We start from the raw sequence: 20,050 nt of genomic DNA, 5'->3' as shown, positions 1-20,050 counted from the left end.
TCTTACGAGTCATATTTTGTGAGATGAATCTGTTATTTGGGTAATCCATGAAAAATTATTACTTTTTATTGTGAATATCATTAGGGTTGACTCGTCTCACAGACAGAGCCGTACCTGTGTTGAATGAGGCCTGAAACGAAAATTGAAAAATGGATCATCTTGTTGCAGTAATAAATATAAAATTCAATTTGCATATAACAAATATATTAATAAATACATAAATATATCAAAACCAATATATTACATCAATAACAACTTAATAAATATTTAAAATAACTACATAAATACTACTCGTGTAGTTTTTTAGATGCGAAAATATTTATCAAATCTGTGTAATCCAATTGTCATACTATTTTTTTCTCAATCGACAACATAGTTGGCCCATTTAGTCTATCTTACGATATCGTTGATTGAAGATAATTCTCGTAGAAACTATATTTTTAGTCTCTGTGATGTAGAAATTACAAAATCAAATAATTCTTTGAGTCGAAATAACAAACCATAAAATGAAAAGACAAAAAAATCCCAAAAAACAATGAATTTCATCTTTCAACGGTCCACACATTCAAGCTCTATTCACAATTTATTTTATTTTTTTAGACTATCCACTTATTAATTACACAAGTCGTACATTAAATTTATATAAAACTCATAATTCAATTATAAATCATTAAAGAATTTAAATAATACGATTTGTGCTTCAGTTATATATTTAATTAATATGATCTCTAAGCTCATTACACTGCCCATATCGCAAGTAAATTTCATTTTCGATTAGTATCCTTTGATAGATTAATCTACAAATATAAATATAAATTTGTATTTATAAAAAAGATTTGAAATGGAAATAAAGCATAATTCATGAAGAAAATTATTGTTGAATGAGAACAAAAATTAGGGTTGAGATTTTGAGTGATTTAAAGAACAAATAACATATACCATATATATATTTATGTATATGAAGGGCCCCTTATTGGGCTGGGCCCTGAGGCAACCGCTTGGTTGGCCTCATAAAAGGTACGGCTCTGCTCACAGATAAAGATTTGTGAGCCCGTCTCACAAGAAACCTACTCATAAATAAATTACCTGCACGTAAAATAAATCTAAACAAGTGGAACACAATAAATATATAAATAAAAGTAAGACAAAAATTGAACTAAAGTTTCTCTCAATCAAGAACATATTATTGATGGTTTTACAAATTTTCTTGTTGTATGAAAGTACGACATAATCTTTAAGAATTTCCTGTGTTGTGCTGTATACATCGGACTTCTGAATTTATATATCTATTTACCTATTAACATTAGAAAGTTGCATTTATTAAAAACATCTGCTGAATCATAATAGAGATATTCATCATCATTTTACCAGCAACTTGTGTAGCTGCAGTGACCATCGGACCTCCGTGAATCTCGAGTCGATTTCGGGAAACAAAGCTCACTTGCGGTGACCAGATGAAGCCATAAGGACAGCAACTGCCACAATAAACATCGACAACATGCCTCCAAGAAGTATGTACGTTCTTTTCGATGATTTTCGATACTCTCCAAATAGAAGTACACCCCAAAAAGTGCTCACCAGTGGGAGTGCCTGCGATCAACAGATCACCAATGAAGATGAAAGAGGAGCACAAAGAATCAGTATATGATTTACTAATGGCAGGCTTGTTTTTACACTTCAAAGCAAAGTTTTTTTCCATATGTTTGTTGACGAAAAACGAACCTGAACAGCATCTGCTGCAGCGTATCCCGCAGCCTGACCTCCCATAAACTGAAGACCGTTACCGAAACCACACAAAAGTCCGGCTAAAAATGCCCAACCGCGACCGTTCCAGTCTGATAAGTAAGCTTTTATGGATGATTTGGGCAAATTCAAAACAGGGCGATACAAGAAACTGATGTTAAGTATAATAGCAATCACAAAGCAAGAAACCGAGAAGTAGAAAAAGGCAGTGTATACTGTTAAATGATGAACACCATCTTTTAATGTATGCCACTGATCATTAGTAGCCAAGTTGAAAGCTGGAGAAAATAGAGAGAAACATATTCCCGCGAAGAAAGTTATGGCCAAGCCAATGAAAGTCCCCTTCCCCAACACCTGCATGCAGAACGTTAAAAGGAGATTTTCAGCATATATGTATGGACAAAATTATGATTTCAGAACGGGGTACCATATCTAAAAATGAAATCAACATAGTAAAAGATGGTAATATGTTATCAAACCTTAATCGACCTTTTATTCTCAAGTTCAATGAGAAAATCTGCTGTCCCGAATTTCGCCTTCTCATTTGTACCAGTTGTTCCATTCTCCAGATCTTCTGTTACATATATGTAAGCTCGGTACTTTAAAACAGAAAGAATGAGCCTAAACTTTCACGTCAGTAAATAGTTTTGTGATTTACACTCACCCTTTTTCGCAATAGTTTCTTCGGAGACATTATATGAACCATTCAGTCTGTCCGATCAACAAATATCCAAATTCACATCAGTTGAATTTAGTTGTAAATCATATTACCTCAGAAACATTATATGCTGATAATCATATGATTTCTCGGAGGGCTGTCTATTTCCAACTCTTGTTATCTATTTTCAGCCCATAATTCAAGTTATTGATCTAAAAACTTACTCTGTCCCATCTTTATAACCATTTGACAAACTATTGAGCTTAGTCTTGTTATCTGCAGAATTGGATGAATGAACAGCAGAGCCCAAACAGACAGCGATCAAGAAGCACGCGACACCGGGAAAGAGAATCTCAGCCTTGTTAATTCTATCGTCTAAGAAGTAATTCATCGTTGTTCCTGGATACGTATATCCGTAAGGCAACAAGTGAAACAAGTATAAAGGCGCCTTAAAGACACAAAAAGATCGAAACATCGCCTCGTATCAAATATAGAGTACCTATGACAACAGTTATGCTTGCTGTGATCACCTCAGTTACAGATAAACCAACAAATGCCCAAGCATATTGAGTCGCCAGGTTTCCTAGGCTAAGCACAATCCCACCACCCATTGCAAATAATACACTAGGCCAATTATCCTGCATTAAATGGTAGAAAACTGGCTCAGAAAGCAACAATGATCGAGTTTTCGATTTCCAGTCTACTAAAAAATCTTACTATATAGTAATCAAATGGAACAAAAAAAAGGACTAAACAATCAGCAGGCTAGTTCACCTGGGATAGCTGATTCAAAAAATTGGGCTTCTCAATGGTGTTCTTTCCAATTTCACCGAACGTGAAAGCGATTATAACAGCCGCCAACAAATTAGTGATCGTGTAATCAAGATAAGTATGTTGAGGGAGACGGCCACGCCTTTCGAGAAGGGTCAGAAGTGCAGGCCATGTACCCAAGAAAGTTAATGCTAAAAGCATACATGCTATTGCACCTCCTTTACTCTCCACCACATACATGTTGGATCCACAATAATGATCTCTGGGATGGAATGGATATTAATGTAGAATTTCACAACAATCCTATCAAGAAACATACATCGAAAGATTATAATATCCTGTCGAATGAAAAAAATTCCAGCTTTTACACGAATAATGGAAAATTTTCTCCACAAATTACAGAGTTTAAATTTCTTTCCTGAAGTCCACATATAAACTAACAATATCCTATCCATGTATTCACACAATGAAGGTTGTCGTTCTCTTGCTTTTATCCTTAACTATAATCATGGAAAGAAAGTGAAAACACGATAGTTCGAACTCTATTAATATGTTCATCTGATAAAACTTCAAATGATTGAAAACGAGAAACCCATAAAACAAATTCAATTCTGTCTCTGGAGAAACTACGAAAATACGACAAATTACCAGTTAGAAGAGGTTTGAAGATATGCACCCACAAACACCGAAGTCCACTTCACAATTATATCCAAAGATTCCCTACAAACTGAGCAAAAATCTTGCAAAAAACGAGGAAAAAAATGGAACTCTGCCCTTTTTCCCAATGAAAAACCTGAAGTTAGGAAGGGATAAGACTATGTTTCCAATTGAAAAGGTGCTATAAATAACGCAAAATCAAATAATTGTGCAGTTCTGACCAAAGGGATATGGAAATGACTATATGCACACATTCCCATTTCCAATAATTCAAGAATCACAATTTTCAAAGCGTGTTTAGTGCTTAGATGAGCTGGGAATCTGTAGGATCAGAAGTTGAGATTCACTCGTGTGATTCACCTATGAGTAATCATTGACGTATTTTGCTTCTATTCTTGGTCAGAGGTGGCCATCAAGGTGTGCCTAACTTTCTTGGTTTCCTTCTTCAAAGTACACTTAGCATGGCCAGCGGTGGAACAATTTATTTTCGTCTGATAAAAACAAATATAACAAAGTCAACTGTGCGACCCGAATGATGTAACCGTTGAACTAATAGCATTTGGTTTTTTGGGTTTGTCCGAGAAATTGGACAAGTAAAGTAAGTGGATAGCAAGTGAGAAATGTGAAAATAATCATAGCATTGATGAGCTTATATTGAGTTACACTTTGTGAAGGTGTAAGAAGGTCAAGAGGCTCTCTCTCACGCACGCCGGGTGCAGGGGTGTAAATTTTGGGCCAGGGGTGTAAATTTTGGGCCCGATTTGCAATGGAAAAAAGGTTAACTTGTGTGCAAGCGTAAGAGCGTGACCTGGGTGCATTGAGTGTCGGACCGATCAAGGCAAAATTTCCCACCAAGGTGCTCTAGCTGGACTGACCTTTGGCCTTTCGGATGTCCAGCAGTGACTGTCCATATGGAACACGAGTGCCTGCATTCTCGTTCCATCAGCACTCTTCTTTGTTGTCTCGGCTGCTGCTGTTTCCTCCGGCTGCTGTTCATATGCCCTCGTGATAAAGTTCAGATACTTTTCAGTTCGTCGTTGTGGTGCATCGTGTTAGGTTACTGATAGTTGTTACGTTGTATCATGGGAAACAGACGTCAAGTATATCATCGAAGCACATACCGGAGGGAACAAATTTGTTTTAAGGATACTGTACTTCGTACAAGCCTCAGTTTGATCATTTCAACATTTTCACCAGTGTTTCCTTCACTATACTATTTGCTGGTTTTCTTTTCAAAAACTTTCTGTACTATATCATTATTGTGTAACAATCTTAAAACATATTACTCATTACGTGGTTTGTTTCAGATATGACTATTGAAACCAGCATGCAAAGTGAAACTGGTCATGTTGTCCCTCATGTGCCGCCTCAAGTAGTCCCCCATGTTACCCCACGTGCCACTGCGGTTGCTGTCTCAGCCAGTCACGGTGAAAAACCTGAAAAGTTCACTGGTGTGAACTTCAAAAGGTGCAGCAGAAGATGCTGTTATACTTGACGATGCTGAACCTGACCAGATTTCTGTCTGAGGATGCTCCTAAACTCAAAGAGAGTGAGGGAGATGTTGAATCTGTTAGTTCGGTGTATGCATGAAATCATTATGATTTCTTATGCCGAAACTATGTACTAAACGGATTGGCCGATTCGCTCTACAATGTGTTTTGTGAAAAGAAAACGACTAAAGAGTTATGAGAATCCCTTGACAGAAAGTACAAAACCGAGGATGCCGGTGCCAAGAAGTTTCTTGTTGGCCACTTTCTGGACTTTAAAATGGTGGATTCAGAGCCGGTTATCAGCCACGTTCAAGAATTCTAAATGATTCTTCACGAGATTCACGGTGAGGGGATGACTTTGAGCGAATCATTCTAAGTGGCTGCTATTGTTGAGAAGCTACCACCAGCTTGGAAGGATTTCAAAAATTATTTGAAGCACAAGCGCAAGGAGATGAATGTTGAAGAGCTCATTGTGCGATTTCGCATCGAGGAAGACAACAAGAGTTCGGAAAGACTATTGTTTTCTTCTTTGCTGCTAATGCTAAATCAGTAGATTGGTTTGATTTATGTTCAACGGTAAATATCATTACATCTACGTAAATGTATAGCTTTGAGATTCACTCAATATAAAATTAGATTCACTCAATATAAAATTTATCCAAATAATCCAATGAATTTGAAATCAACATTTTGGTATCAAAGTCATTTAAAGAAGAAAAAAAAAAAAAACTAATTGAATTACATTTTAAATAAAAATGGAATTTATGATTTTTTTTGGTTAGGAGAAAAAAACGAAATTAATGTTTTCTCCCCTTTCAATTCGAAATCGTCATATCAAAACATACGAAACTTTCTCAAGGTTATTGTTAAAAATAAAAAATAAAAAATGAACTCCAAAACTCCAAACTAATTAACGTATATTAAGTTTGCAAGTAATATGTTTATATTGTTCAATAATTTAAATTTAAATTTAAATAAATTTCAGAAAACCCGACTTCCACGGTTGGCAACGCGACTTCAGGTTAAACTGTATAATCTTGGAAGTGAACACACTGAAGAGAACGCGTGCATTTGGCGCCTTTTAAATTATATCTGATTAACCTAAAGTCCTTTCCATTTCAAGATATTCATTAAATCTGGCCGATCGGATTCCGTACGCGATGCTCATCGCCTCTCCGTCCGGAGCTTCAGCGATTATCGGAAAAGAATTCCCCGGTAAATTCACGCACTATGGGCTAAGAAGAAAGCATAGTTTCAGAGTATGGGCGAGTGAATTTCCCGCATTTCTTCCCAAAGAAGTGGAAAATATCAAGGACCAATTTGCGAGAAATCTGGCTTCAAGGATTGAAATGCTGCCTGTACCTGTAAGGTTTCAGCTCTTTTTCGAAAAGCCGTATGGTGTGTTTGAAAACATATAATTTAATAAATTTGAAATGGAAAATATTTTTTTAATATTTGAAAAGATAGAATTTAAAAAATAGGATTGATATTTGGGTTTTTTTTTTAAAATAATTTAATTTTTAAAATTAATTTCTAAAATAATTTTTAAAAAAAGTATGCAAAAATACCCCAATGTGGAGCAGTGTCCGTGCTTCGTAAGCGCGGACGCTGTTCACGTGGAGCACGTCCGCGCGACAGAATATTTAGCGATGTAATATATATCAAAATCGTCACTAAAATTGAATCTGAAAACCGTCGCTAAAATTGAATCAACGACGGTTTATTGGAATCAGCGACGGTTTAAACACCGTCGCTACTTTTAGCGTTTAAACCGTCGCTATTCCGAAATTTTGGTATATTCATTAACGTCGTACATTGCACGCTACGGATAATTGTATTAACGGCGTGCATATGCACGCCACGGATAATAGTATTAACAGCGTGCAGATGTACGCCGCGGATAATCTTGAACTTTCAATGGCTTGCATCTTTGCAGCATGCAATGTGCGCTGCGGAAAATGAATTTGCGCGCTACGAAAAACCAATTTTGTTGTAGTTAAGACATAGAAAAAACAGACAAAAATTCATCACGAAATAAGTTTTTTCAGGAACCTCTACTATTCAACCTGGTTTTTTCAGGAACATCTACTATTCAACATAGAAAAAAACAGACAAGAAAGTCAGTCATCCCTGAATCACTGAAAAAACCAGGTTGAATAGTAGAGGTTCCTGAAAAAACTTATTTCGTGATGAATTTTTGTCTGTTTTTTTCTCTGTCTTCACTACAACAAAAATGATTTTTCGCAGCGCGCAAATTCTTTTTCAGCAGCGAACATTGCATGCTGCAAAGATGCAAGCCGTTGAAAGTTCAAGATTATCCGCGGCGTACATCTGCACGCTGTTAATACTACTATCCGCGGTGTGCATATTGACGCCGTTAATACAATTATCCGTAACGTGCAATGTACGACGTTAATGAATGTACCAAAATTTCGGAATAGCGATTTTTATATTAAAAATTTTATAAATAATATATTTTTATTAAAAAAATTTCGTTTTAATAGTAAAAATTTAATTTATCAAAATTTGATAAATTTATTTTTAATGAAAATTTTTATAATTTTTACATTTATTAAAAATATTTTTTTATATGTAAAATATATTTTTTTCTTTAACAAAAAAATAAGAATATTTTTATAAATATTGTTAATAAACAAATCATTTTAAAAAATAGAAATATAAATTTTTTTAATATAAAATAAATTAGTTTTTAATGGTTAAAACAAATTCCAAATTATATTTAAAAAATATTATCAAAGGATCCAAATCTATGAATTTAAGGGGGTGTATTCAATGTAGAAGACTTTATTGACTTTTAATGACTTTTGTAGATTTTAAAAGTCTAGAGGTATTCAATCAAGACTTTTGCATACTCTATAGAAGTCTGATGGTATTCAAAATAGGCTTTCATGGAGTTTTAAAAAGTCAAGTGGTATTCAACATTGATTTTTAAAAACTCTATAAAAGTCTAGAGGTATTCAAATTTTCAATAGACTTTTAATAACTTCATGGAATTAGTTAACATACAAACATTAAAGCCTAAGGTACAACTATAAATTATTAAAAATTGTATTTGGTTCAACTCAAAGATTTGGATGGATTTTTAAAACTTCAAACTCATACAAAAGCTATTTTATATCTCTATCTGTCGCTTCACATCACCTCTCTTCTTATCTTCTCTCCTCTCATCTATCTATATCACGCTTTTAAAGTTTCGAAATGTATCTCTATATTTTCATCTTTCCTTATCAAATTTTTCATTTTTTGGCTGATTTTTCATTTAATAATTTTTTATTTTAATATCATAAGAAATTTTGAATTCTAGATTTGATTTTGTGATTTTTAATTTACAATTTATACAAATTAATGTAATATTCAATAATAATAAAAGATGATCCAAAAAATGTCGCTTAATTCTTAATAATTGAATAGCTTCGCAACAACCATGATTTTTTAAATTCTTTTTAGCAGTTTCAATTAATGTGTAAGCTATGATATTTTTATACAAAATTATTTCTATATAATAATAAATAATATTTTTTCACATGTATATTATTAATTCAAAAACAATGTTACAGATTAATCAATTGATGTATTTTAGAAATTTACAAACATGCATACAAACCCACATATATACATATGTAAAGATTAAATGATTTAACTTTTAAATAATTAATTTACTTATTAATATAAATATCGAAAAAATATTTCAAACTGAATATGCTATATATGTCAACTAATTATTAGTTCATAATATGTTATAATTAAGTATAAAATTTATAAAATTTTATTAAAAAAAATTCACAAAAGTCTATAAAAATCTTGCAAAAAAGTCTACATGAATCCAAGTAAATCTGTTTATAAATCTGTGAGATTCTATATAAGTCAATAAAAATCTATCAAATACATAAAAGTCTATAATTTGAAAAAAGTCATTAAAAGTCATCAAAAATCTGAATTGAATACACCTCACTAAAATTCAAATCTAAATTCAAATTTAATTTTTTACATGTCCAAACATACTTGTAAAGCTACGTTTAGTTGGAGAATAAAATTATGAAAGATGAAGAGAGAAATGATAAAAAGATTGATTGAAGTAGAGATAAAATATATAATGATAAAATAATATTATGTTTGGTATGATTGTTAAGAATGAGATAATTTAGAATCTTTTGATGAATTGACAAAATTGCCCATCCACTTCGGCGGCGGCGGTGTGGTGGCCAGCGCTGGCGACGGAGGATGTGGTCGGCGGCATGCCGGCATTCGGCTGTCAGTCGGCGGCCGGCAGTTGGCTGGCGGTCAGCCGTCGGCGGTCGGTGGCGAGAAGTGGTGGTGAGTTTGGATATAGGAGAAAGGTAAAATTGGAAAAATAGGATCGATTAAGAGTTATAAATAATCCTAAGGGGTGATGAGTGATTATTTTATCTCAGTTAATATAACCTAATCATTTATCCGAGGGATTGACTTGGTTAAATAAAAATCCTACTAAACATGGGATTATGTGGGTTAAAAAACTCATCTAATCCTTCGTACCAAACGTAGCCTAAGGGTATTGTGATTGGTCTCGAATGCTTGTTATTTTGGTAGCTCTTGCGTTCATTATATTTGGTGCGAATTTATTTCCTTTCTGTTTCCTCGCAGTCCCACTCTTGTTCTAAATAAACGTAAATATTAACAAATCCCTGATAAAATCAGGGTTCATTCATGATATAATAATTACTATTTTATAGAGCATTGACATAAGGTGGAAGCGTCAAATGCTGCTTGAACTTCGTTCTTTTCCCTATTGTTTAATACTATACGATTATCAACTGTTATTACTCCACCATGATGCATTGACGATTAAGTAACATTTGTTGCGAGTGCTTCTGGAACTTTTGAAGATTAAGAAGATATGCAACTAAATTTATTATATGCTATCATGATGATGTTGTACTATGGTTTGTCGGCTTTCTCGGTCATGGCTTATTAGCTAAAGTTTTGGATCGACGAGTTTTCCTTATTTACAGCTCAGTTGGACGAAGAATCATATCATGAGTAGCTGTGTGAAGCCAAAAACTCTGAGCAAAACCAGTCCACTAGTTCTGCTTCATGGTTTTGATAGGTCTGGTTCTATAAGTTCATATGGCCTTTTCAGGATATTGATGATATATTTTCTGTCTCCACGGTTTATCACTTCTTATTACTCAGCTCCTTGCTAGAATGGAGATATGTGCTTCCCTTGCTTGAGGAGGCAGGGTTGGAGACGTGGGCATTCGATGTTCTAGGGTGGGGCTTCTCTAATTTGGGCAAGTTTTATTTTCCTCCTTTGCGTTTTTACTTCCTAAAAGTTTAGATTGCAAGAATTATTATTCTACGACTCAATATATGCTTGTTTCTGTTTTTTCCCTTTCATTTTGTTAGAGAATCTCCCCCCATGCAATGTAGCTTCAAAACGTGATCACCTATACCAGGTGATCTTCCTCCGTGACTGCCATTACGATGTCTCTTTTTAATTCCTTTTAATTTTTTTTTTAATGAAAAAAAGTTCCATTAAAACAGGGTAAATAATGTCTGTGCAAGTAACAAATACATTAGACATCCCAGGAGATAAGCTGATAGCTAAAAAGGAAACATAAAAAACACACTCGTATTAATCTAGCAGATTAAAAGTAAAACCAACTGTAGTAGCAAGACACATGATATATGTCAATGAAGTGCACATCTTGTTATCCGAGCTGTTGCTATTACGATGAGAGTCCAATCCATATATGTCCTGTCCACCAAACATAGCAGCCATAGAGGTTATCCACAGTTCACAAACACGTCTTCATGGGGCTGCATTTGAGTTGCATCGCAATGTAAGAATTTGGATGTTACGGATGATGACTTCAGTGCACAGTTGCTCATTCTCAAAAAGTGCTCTGTTCCTTGCATTCCATATTGAGTAAATACACGCTGCCATCGCAGTACATCTCATTTTCATGAGATTAGAATTGCCCCTGTAAGGACCTCTGAAAGCTCTTAGGATCGTGTTGCAAGAACCCATGAGTCTCGTCATTCCGAGCCACTCCCAAATCATCTTCCAAATGTAGCAAAATATTTCACAATAGAAGAAAAGATGACGAGAAGATTCTTCATGTTTTTTTGCATCTCCTTTTAATTGATCACACTGAAGTTTGCATCAAAACATTCTTATGTTAGGCCTCATGTTTTCCACTAGTCTAATTGATTAAATTATTCTTATAACAATTCCAATTGATGATGAAATTGTGGTGTTGCCACACACGACCCTATTTTCTGTCTTATTTGCTAGATTTGGTAATCAAGATTTCCCTTTGTGTTATGCTTTAGTTGATAACTTGATTGAGTCAATTCCAAACATCAAGTGACCTGACCTTTCATCCCTAAAAGATATTGGGATGCTGGTTTTTTTGTTTAATCACCGCAGTGCTGATATGGGCCGAGTCAAAGTGCTTGCAGCTTTACTGACCTTTTGCTATTCATTCCCACAGTTTTGGAATTCTTATATCAGAAGGCCCGTGACATTAGTCGGACCAAGTCTAGGAGCAGCAGTTGCCATTGATTTTGTTGTCAACTATCCACAAGCTGTACATGTTGCATGGCCTTGAAATCTTATGCATTTTTTGTTGTGATTTTATTTTTTTATGGTTTTTCCACGACCGGCGTTATGGATTTCATGTTATCATTTATTTTAGGTTGATAAGCTGATTTTCATTGATGCAAGCGTCTATGCTGAAGGTACAGGAAACCTCGCTAAGTTACCTAAACTGATGGCATATGCTGGGGTAAGTCTCTCAACAATTTTTATGTCGAATCTTTTGTTCACCTTGAGAAAAATACTGTCAAACAAGGTTTTTAGCCTTCTTCAATTTATTAGAAACCCAATCACCTCTTTTGTACACAACTTTCAAGGTTTATTGTGAAAGTGAAGGTACCAAACGCTGAAACGCATTTATACATACATATAACACACCCTTAATGTATACTTTATGTTTCAGAGAATTGAGAGCCTTTCTCGTGAGGCACAATACAATTACAGCTTGAAGTACCTTTAGATGGGAAATTCGTCCAGCCCTTTTTGGACGCGCACATTTGATAGTTTTAGGAGGCTCCTCATAATGTCCTTTTCCATATCACAGCAGACAAGCTCGAAAATAATTTTCCTTGAAAAACAAACCTGATTGTGAAGAATTTCACAAAGATTTTATTGAATATAATCCAATTTTTCGTATTGATTACCATTACTCCTTTCCCTTTCGAAACCTTCCAATCTTAACTCTAAAAATTATATTGTGTATATTCCCCTATTGGACAGGTGTATTTATTGAAGAGCATTCCATTGCGCTTGTATGCAACTTCATTGACATTTAATAGATTATCATGGAATACTTGCGTGGACTGGACAAATGTGAGTATTGATATATGTAACAAATATTTCCGGTTTGTTATTGATGTTTTTTGTGAGGTCGCGTTGTGCCACTAATTTTATTGATATTAAAAACAGTACACAGAAAGGGGACTACCAAATAATCTGAAACATAAGGTGAACCCTAAGAGTGCCTAAAATAACAACTAACGTCCTAAAAAGGCAACCAAAATAAACAACAAAGTACAAATTTATTTTCCACAATTCCTTGGACTCAAGGCTCAAACTGTAAGCCCTTGAAGAAGATGTGGAAATTTTAGGAGTACGTTTTGGCTTTTGAACCTCTTCTTTTGATTCTGAATCCGAGTCCATGTGCTCCCAAGATTTGTCATGGCCATGTGAAGCTATAAAGGAATCGCTCAAATTTTGCATTAATTCCGCATCATATTCAAAGTTGTTATCGATGTTGTATACCAATATTACTGCTTAAGGTAAAGGTGAATAATATTGTCTTATTCAGATTGGTCGTCTGCATTGCCTATTACCTTGGTGGGAGGATGCGACTGTTGATTTTATGATAAGTGGAGGCTACGATGTCAGTTCGTATATCCAGCATGTATGAACACTTATAACTATCAAACTCCTCCGGTAACTTTACATATCTTTTTGCTCAAGAAGCAGACATGGTTTTAAGTGGGAGGAAAGAAGGTGATAAAACAGTCAATTACTCATTGCTTGTACTTCGTGATAGTTTGTTTAGGCCATATATTCAAAAAGAGAGCTTACTCTAAAGCTTATTGGCCACTCACAATTGTTTGCGCACATACTTTGAGAAGGGGATGGCAATGATGACCCATTTTGGATGATCTTGATTAACATATCAGTATTCCTCGCATTCATTCTAAACAACCTCTAACGTGAACACAACCACAATACTGACCTTGTAGCAACACTACCAGGTTAGAGTGAGGTCATATATTCAAGCCTCCCCCAAAGCAATTTCTTGGGGGAGGGAGGGATGTTGGGGTGTTACCCATCAATTCTTCTGTGTGCTTGTGGGTAGTTTGGTCTACACTCCCTAAGGCTTAACAAGCCGTCCCAGTGATACACATATATGCAGGCCCTTGTGTCCACCCATAGTTTATTATATGACTCTGTTTTCATCGTATGATAAACCAAAGTTACGTTTTTTCTATGAACTATAGCTTATGAACTATAGCTTTTGACATGATGGTAAACATTTGATCATAACATTACTTATTGCAGAATCAATATGGGATCACATGATATTTCTTTAATAGCGGCTGCAAATATCTCTCTCCTGTGATGATTGCAGAACATTACTGCAGAATCAATATGGGATTACATGATAATCTTTCTTTCTTAGCGTCTGTGAATATCTCTCTCCTGTGATTGCATTGACCTGCTATTTGTACTCCCAACTAAATGTTACTTTGTACAGGTAAAGCAGAAAGCACTTGTTATATGGGGTGAAAATGATCAAATTATTGACAGTAAGCTCTCTGTGGTAGGTCTTCTTCAGTTTTTTTATTTATTATATCTAAGACACAAGATAACATACATGACTTGATTCCTCTATCGACAGAGGCTACAGTGTGAATTACCAAATGCAATTATACGGCAAGTACCAGATTGTGGTCATATCCCACATGTAGAGAAGCCTGCTGCTGTCTCCAAGTTAATTACAGATTTTGTTCAAGCTGATGGACAAGTAGACATACCAGCCGGTTTAGCCTGTCTCAAGAAAGTCTAAGCTTTTAGTGATGATTAGCGCAAGTCTAAGCTTTTATTCATGGCCCCCTCAAAAAAAAAAAGTTTTATTCATTTATTCATGGTAGCTTTATGTTGTTGGCTGCATTGGTTTGCACTAAAATTTTAACGGTCCCTTCTGAATCCAACTTATTAACAGAAGGAATAAAATGTTCAAGGGTTTTTTCAGTATCAGATTCAAGATCAAACAGAGAATGAAAGAAGAGTTCACACTTAGGGGCATATTTGATTCTCAAGAATCCAGGTATTGAAACAATTGATTTAAAAAAAAAATGACGATTCTCGTATTTATGAAAAACTCAGTCCAAAATGCCTGCTTTGTACCACACTCAATTATAACTAATAATTTACAAAATGTCATTAAGGAATATCTAAGTTGATGAATGAAGTGAACATTTGACCAATGATCATGTGTTCGATTCCTCTTACAACACTTTCTTCGACGATTTTGTTGTACAAGATTTGTCTAGTACGTTTTACATGAATAGTGTGGTTTGCGGTTTAGGCCGTGATTTAATCAGCACGCATCGAGCAATAGCGACGGTTGGTTTCCATGTCATGAAAAAAATGCAAAATGTATAAAAATTGGCTTAGCTATGAAACATGAGGGGTCTCAAGATCTCATTAATAATAATAATTAAAAAAAACAATTAACAAAGACTTGATGCTTTCCTGTCTAGATATGCGTTGGAAAAATCTAAACAGGAGAGCACGATACTACACCATAAGCAGCCCCCACTCAGAAGGGGAAAATATAATCTCCCCCGAGTCTTTTTTCCCCTTTCCTCACTTTATGAGGAATACAAAAAGAAAGCTACAAGTGCAAACCTAACCCTCATGTGATGTCAATTATATCTTCTTGCACTCACATTTGTCTTTCCTTAACATTCTTAATCACATCAAGCCATAAAGGAAGAAGGTTGAAAAGAAGAATGGTAATAACATAGAGACCATTGTGCTTTGAGACAGTAGTGTCATTCTAGCACTGCTGTCGAATCCGGATCCACCTGGAGGCAATGTTGACCCTGTAAAGGTACCTGGGTTGGTGCCGCTGCTGTTTGTAGGTGTTCCTCCGACGCTGCTGCATAGGAGTAGAATATAATCAAGATACACTGAATATCCAATATGTCTAATTTAGCAAGCCTACTTTGTAAAAGAATAATATAACCTCATTTGCAAACGAATAATATAAAACTAATTTAGTATTAAAATATGGCAAGTCATAAACAAAGCCTAATCTGAGATGCAGAACATGCAATGGTGACAAAGAAAAGGACAAATTGATCAATAAAGGTCACATTATTGTATCGATGTATTAAATTTAGGTGTAGACCTGGAAACAGTTGCATTCAAAACTCTCCTAAAATGGCAATTAGATCTGCCGTAATTCTTTGTTCTAAAATCTTTGAAACTTTTTGGTAGAAGTTGGCATTTTAGCTGAAGCCATTGCCCATAGGAATCAGTTCATACCTACAATGTCTTGATACCAGGACAAGCAACTTATTATATCAGAGAACTAAACCTCAGAACCAGTGAAAAGTTTTCACAATATTGGTACACAAGATTTTAACTTTCTTCATTTCACTAGTAGGGACCTTTTCAAAGAACTCAGAAGCCACTATTCTTTTTTATCTATACTACTCGGTGATTAAATATCCGTAGAGACGAGGACTCTGCTGGGACCAACAGTCTTGGACCAGCGTTCATTTCAATGGTTTGCTCAGATCTTTACATTGGAATGCGGGAAGATTTGTCCCAGTTCACTGCATACTTTTTATTCTCATTCAACAACTTTTCCTGTTAAGAAAAATAATATAATGACATCCAAGACAGCTGGAAAAAAAAAAAGAACACCAAACCTTGAACTGGATGGATACACGCATCCACTAACAGCATCTGCGAATTTTCAACAATGCACAACAATAGGACAAAAGTTGAGTATTTTTTTTTAATGGATTAAAAAGAAGACTCTTTTGTGAATGTATTGAGGCTTACTAGGGGAACTTGCAGTAACAGTGGCCGTGCCTTCAAAAACACAGCTCCCAGAAGTTTGGGCCTTCCTCTGGTAATAACTGTTAACAGCATAATTACAGTGCTCCTTGACAGTGTTTGGGTTAAAACAAGCCCCATTTTGAAGTATTGCTGAACAATCAGCTCCATTTCCACAAGCATAATCTATGTTTTTCTGGAGAACTGAATCACTATGCCCGCTATTGCAAACGCAATAAGTTGCATCTGTGAATCAATAATCCACAAAATTATCGCAAAAGTATCAAGAGACTGTAGTAAAATATCAAGAAAATGGATAAAGTTCACATCTTTGCAAGCCCTTTACCGCCCTTCTAAAGGGACAAATGTAGACGTACGGATGACTATACACGCTAACAAAAGCCAAGAATAATACCTGAATGAATAGCCATGGCAAACAGAATCACTAAATACACTACAAAAACAGCCATGATGTTCACGATCATCAAGACTTCGAGAGAAAATCCGGTGAAGAGAAACTGCGTGTACTCAAGTGGCCGGACAAACTACAGGAGAGAAAGTGGAGGAAAAAGGTGAGAGGATTTTTTGACAGTGAAAGGATTTATTGGTGTCAATATAAGTTACTTTCCATGCATATATGAGCTAATATTAGCCAAAAATATATTATAATAAAAATCCAAAAAACTTTACGATGTACTCTCGACTTCATTTTTTATTCCCAACGGTCATAAACTCGTCAGCTTGATAAAATTCCTATCCGGCTTGGTCAAGATGGAGGGTTAACTCGTCACTTGTTCAATTTTTTTTTTCGAAGCTGTCACTTGTTCAATTTTGTGTTGTCTTAATTTTTTTTTTTGCGAGGCATTGATAATAATGCATTCGCATTATTTTAGTATTTCAAGACACTGTGCACCAAAAACATAGCTAAAAAACACTCTTTCATTACAAATAAAGAACAAACAGATACACGTACATATATGAACATCTGTTGTGTTTATTGAAGATCGGGTTTTCATTTAACCAGACGAGGATTTAAAATTCGGGAGAGCGATAGTCAAGTGACCTCTACACATGTATTGTTTATTTACATACTCCGACAAGAGACTTAATGCGAATGCATGTTTGATCTTCTTGTTATGAACTTACAACGATGTTGTACCTTGTGTAGTATTTATTGGTATTATTTACGCTTGCAAAACATAGCATACATAGAATTAGCTTTTCAAGGAAAAACAAAGAGTAAAAATGTTCTATATATAAATCTCAACATGCATGATGGTTGTATTTGTGTTTAGTTCCTGTCGAATCAAAAAAAATTGCAGTCCTGATTCACACAAAAAACATGATTTTGTATTTCTTGGGCCTCCAATTGTTTTCCCGAATGAAATTCGTTACAAAACATTGAAAATTTGGTACTACTATATGATATTTGAGTATAAAATATTTCATATTTGATGTTGATATATGATTTGGCAAATACTTGTGTGAGATGGTCTCACGGGTCTTATTTTGTGAGACGGATCTCTTATTTGGGTCATATATGAAAAATTATTAAATTTTATATTAAGAGTATTATTTTTTATTGTGAATATCGGTAGGGTTGACCCGTCTCACAGATAAAAATTCGTAAGACCGTCTCACAAGAGACATACTCATATGATTTTTGAGTTATCGAACATGTATAACGAGTATTTGTATTAATGATAGTCTTTTCTCGGACGAAAATCACTACAAAACATTGAAAATATGGTACTGATATATGATATTCAAATATAAAATATTTCAGATATGATACAAATATATGATTTTTGAATACAAAAACATGTATAACAAATACTGATATTACTAACTTGTTGCCGAAAATCGGTACAAAACATTAATTAAAAATGTAATATTAATATATGATATTTTAGTATCAATTCTTTCAGATCCGATACTAATACATGATATTTGAGACAAAAACAAGTGTAACAAGTGTTGATATTAATATAGTTTTTCCAACTTTATACTCAAAATTTTATCTTGTGTGAGATCTAAAACGGTTAGTATTAATATATATATCAATATATCATGTTTAAGTTTCATATTTTCAATATTTTGCCATCGAATTTTATCCGAAAAATAAATATGAGACCAGTGAGTGTATGAACATTTATATAAACAAGAGACTGAAGAAATTTTTTTGATATATTAAAGATAGAAAATAAATACAACTATGCATATGGAAATTTAAAAACAAACCTCCCAAAAATCAAACGTACGTCGAACGGTCACTGACATATTAATTTTTAGAAGATTTTTGTGAGTGAAAGTGCCCCACTAAATTAATATATCGAAGGACAAGGGGGCCCTTGCATGGTTTGCTGTCTGCAAAAATAATATTGAGGTGTGGTTCACTCACCACTGTATACTCAATAACCCACCAAACTCTGTCATGGATATTAATTTGGTCCTGAATTTTGCATTTGGACTCAGCATTATACAAAATATCGTTGTTCTAACAAGCAAGAAAATTTGGGCATTAAGCGTGAAAATATGAGGTTAATTTGTTGTTTTATTTTAAAAATATAGAAGTGCAACATTAAATTAAAAATTACCAACTATAATATATTGTTGTCTTATTTTACTCTAGGTGTTGCATCATTGATTCGTTACTCATGCTTTCTCCCTTTCTTATGTTAATTTGAATAATATTAAGACGAAGATAGGGTGAAATAATTTTGAATGACGGTGAATGATAACTTGTTTAATTGAATGTGTTGTTTACATATTATTATAATTATAGGTCAAATCACATCCAATGGGTGAATGACACATCATCGGTGCTCACAAAGGTGAATGACACATCATCGGTGCACACCTTTGTGAGCACCGATGAGGTGTCAGTCGCCCATTGGATGCGCAATTTTTCTATATTTCATCACATCCAATGAATGAATGACACATCATCGGTGCTCACAAAGGTGTGCACGGTATGTGTGCTAAATTTAGTAAATTACAGCTTAAATGACATTCTAAAAAAGGAAATAAACGAAAAATGTGGTAATATATATTATAATAAATGTCTAAACATGTTTAATTCATTATTAAAACTGTATATTAATGTTTGTGTGTATAACTGCTTGAAAATTGAATCTCTTATAGGAATTACAAACTAAATTAAATTACATTTCAAATCCAGAAATTAAATTCTATTCTGGGAATTATAAATCAAATTCAAATTGTTATTCAAAATTTAAATATGAATTCTGAAAATTTGGAACATGTTTCAAAAATTGTGCTCCATTAAAATCATTTTATTAATTTAAAATTAATGGACACATCTATATAGATGTGAGGTTATTATAATTAAAAAATTTCATCTATATTTTAGATGAACTAATTTTTAATTTGATTTTATTTTTGAGATCTAATATATTTATTTCAATAATAGTATAAAATTATTTTTCTCTTCAATATATTAACTTTAATCTTAAACCAACAATTCTTGAATTATTATAGATGATTAAAAAATAATCGTATGTCGATTTGATATAAACTACCATTTTTATTTTTTATTAATGCAAAATAATATAAATA

The 20,050-nt window shown here is 34.1% G+C and overlaps 3 protein-coding genes across 15 annotated transcripts; 1 reads left to right on the top strand and 2 right to left on the bottom strand.

The window, feature by feature from the left end:
* Nucleotides 1–1,151: 1,151 nt before the first annotated feature.
* On the bottom strand, nucleotides 1,152–4,348 carry LOC142555285 (ureide permease 1-like). 2 transcript variants are annotated; one of them, XM_075666085.1, is made up of 9 exons: nucleotides 4,190–4,342; nucleotides 3,821–3,965; nucleotides 3,176–3,475; nucleotides 2,901–3,039; nucleotides 2,626–2,800; nucleotides 2,408–2,454; nucleotides 2,223–2,317; nucleotides 1,723–2,097; nucleotides 1,152–1,590 (listed from the first exon to the last, which is right to left on the bottom strand). In XM_075666085.1, the coding sequence occupies exons 3-9, from the start codon at nucleotides 3,410–3,412 to the stop codon at nucleotides 1,438–1,440; spliced, it is 1,221 nt and encodes a 406-aa protein (XP_075522200.1). In that variant the 5' UTR covers nucleotides 3,413–3,475; nucleotides 3,821–3,965; nucleotides 4,190–4,342; the 3' UTR covers nucleotides 1,152–1,437. The 2 variants fall into 2 exon arrangements, with proteins under 2 accessions (XP_075522200.1, XP_075522201.1); XM_075666086.1 differs by having other exon boundaries at nucleotides 2,223–2,314; nucleotides 3,821–4,348.
* Nucleotides 4,349–6,365: 2,017 nt separating this feature from the next.
* On the top strand, nucleotides 6,366–14,615 carry LOC142555283 (alpha/beta hydrolase domain-containing protein VTE7). Of its 11 annotated transcripts, none has more exons than XM_075666083.1 (10): nucleotides 6,368–6,688; nucleotides 10,337–10,426; nucleotides 10,513–10,610; nucleotides 10,726–10,775; nucleotides 11,817–11,918; nucleotides 12,021–12,110; nucleotides 12,641–12,733; nucleotides 13,212–13,307; nucleotides 14,154–14,205; nucleotides 14,298–14,566. In XM_075666083.1, the coding sequence occupies exons 1-10, from the start codon at nucleotides 6,480–6,482 to the stop codon at nucleotides 14,309–14,311; spliced, it is 894 nt and encodes a 297-aa protein (XP_075522198.1). In that variant the 5' UTR covers nucleotides 6,368–6,479; the 3' UTR covers nucleotides 14,312–14,566. The 11 variants fall into 11 exon arrangements, with proteins under 11 accessions (XP_075522194.1, XP_075522198.1, XP_075522193.1 ...); XM_075666075.1 differs by having other exon boundaries at nucleotides 6,372–6,683; nucleotides 10,332–10,426; nucleotides 14,154–14,219; nucleotides 14,298–14,615; XM_075666077.1 differs by having other exon boundaries at nucleotides 6,376–6,683; nucleotides 10,332–10,426; nucleotides 11,817–11,912; nucleotides 14,154–14,219; nucleotides 14,298–14,615.
* A 458-nt stretch (nucleotides 14,616–15,073) lies between these two features.
* LOC142555282 (PLASMODESMATA CALLOSE-BINDING PROTEIN 2-like) lies at nucleotides 15,074–17,100 on the bottom strand. 2 transcript variants are annotated; one of them, XM_075666071.1, is made up of 4 exons: nucleotides 16,887–17,100; nucleotides 16,478–16,717; nucleotides 16,342–16,378; nucleotides 15,074–15,563 (listed from the first exon to the last, which is right to left on the bottom strand). In XM_075666071.1, exons 1-4 carry the CDS (start codon nucleotides 16,954–16,956, stop codon nucleotides 15,377–15,379), a joined length of 534 nt encoding a protein of 177 aa, XP_075522186.1. In that variant the 5' UTR covers nucleotides 16,957–17,100; the 3' UTR covers nucleotides 15,074–15,376. The 2 variants fall into 2 exon arrangements, with proteins under 2 accessions (XP_075522186.1, XP_075522187.1); XM_075666072.1 differs by having other exon boundaries at nucleotides 15,074–15,560.
* Nucleotides 17,101–20,050: the final 2,950 nt, after the last annotated feature.

The sequence above is a fragment of the Primulina tabacum genome, chromosome 9 (genome assembly GCF_025594145.1).
Source record: "Primulina tabacum isolate GXHZ01 chromosome 9, ASM2559414v2, whole genome shotgun sequence".
In the NCBI taxonomy this organism is placed as follows: domain Eukaryota; kingdom Viridiplantae; phylum Streptophyta; class Magnoliopsida; order Lamiales; family Gesneriaceae; genus Primulina; species Primulina tabacum.
The sequence above is the reverse complement of the archived record's forward strand: the minus strand, read 5'-3'. Positions and strand labels throughout refer to the sequence as shown.

What these genes read in the sequence shown, in the direction of transcription:
- LOC142555285 (XM_075666085.1), bottom strand. Translation starts at nt 3,412, where the DNA reads ATGTATGTGGTGGAGAGTAAAGGAGGTGCAATAGCATGTATGCTTTTA. An exon ending in AGAAACTATTGCGAAAAAGG is followed by an intron (nt 2,318 to 2,407) that starts GTGAGTGTAAAT and finishes TATATGTAACAG; the next exon opens with AAGATCTGGAGAATGGAACA. An exon ending in AGAATAAAAGGTCGATTAAG is followed by an intron (nt 2,098 to 2,222) that starts GTTTGATAACAT and finishes TTCTGCATGCAG; the next exon opens with GTGTTGGGGAAGGGGACTTT.
- LOC142555283 (XM_075666075.1), top strand. Translation starts at nt 6,480, where the DNA reads ATGCTCATCGCCTCTCCGTCCGGAGCTTCAGCGATTATCGGAAAAGAA. An exon ending in ACTATCCACAAGCTGTACAT is followed by an intron (nt 11,919 to 12,020) that starts GTTGCATGGCCT and finishes CATTTATTTTAG; the next exon opens with GTTGATAAGCTGATTTTCAT. An exon ending in TCAGTTCGTATATCCAGCAT is followed by an intron (nt 13,308 to 14,153) that starts GTATGAACACTT and finishes TACTTTGTACAG; the next exon opens with GTAAAGCAGAAAGCACTTGT.
- LOC142555282 (XM_075666071.1), bottom strand. Translation starts at nt 16,956, where the DNA reads ATGATCGTGAACATCATGGCTGTTTTTGTAGTGTATTTAGTGATTCTG. An exon ending in TGCCATGGCTATTCATTCAG is followed by an intron (nt 16,718 to 16,886) that starts GTATTATTCTTG and finishes ATTGATTCACAG; the next exon opens with ATGCAACTTATTGCGTTTGC. An exon ending in GTGTATCCATCCAGTTCAAG is followed by an intron (nt 15,564 to 16,341) that starts GTTTGGTGTTCT and finishes ACTCCTATGCAG; the next exon opens with CAGCGTCGGAGGAACACCTA.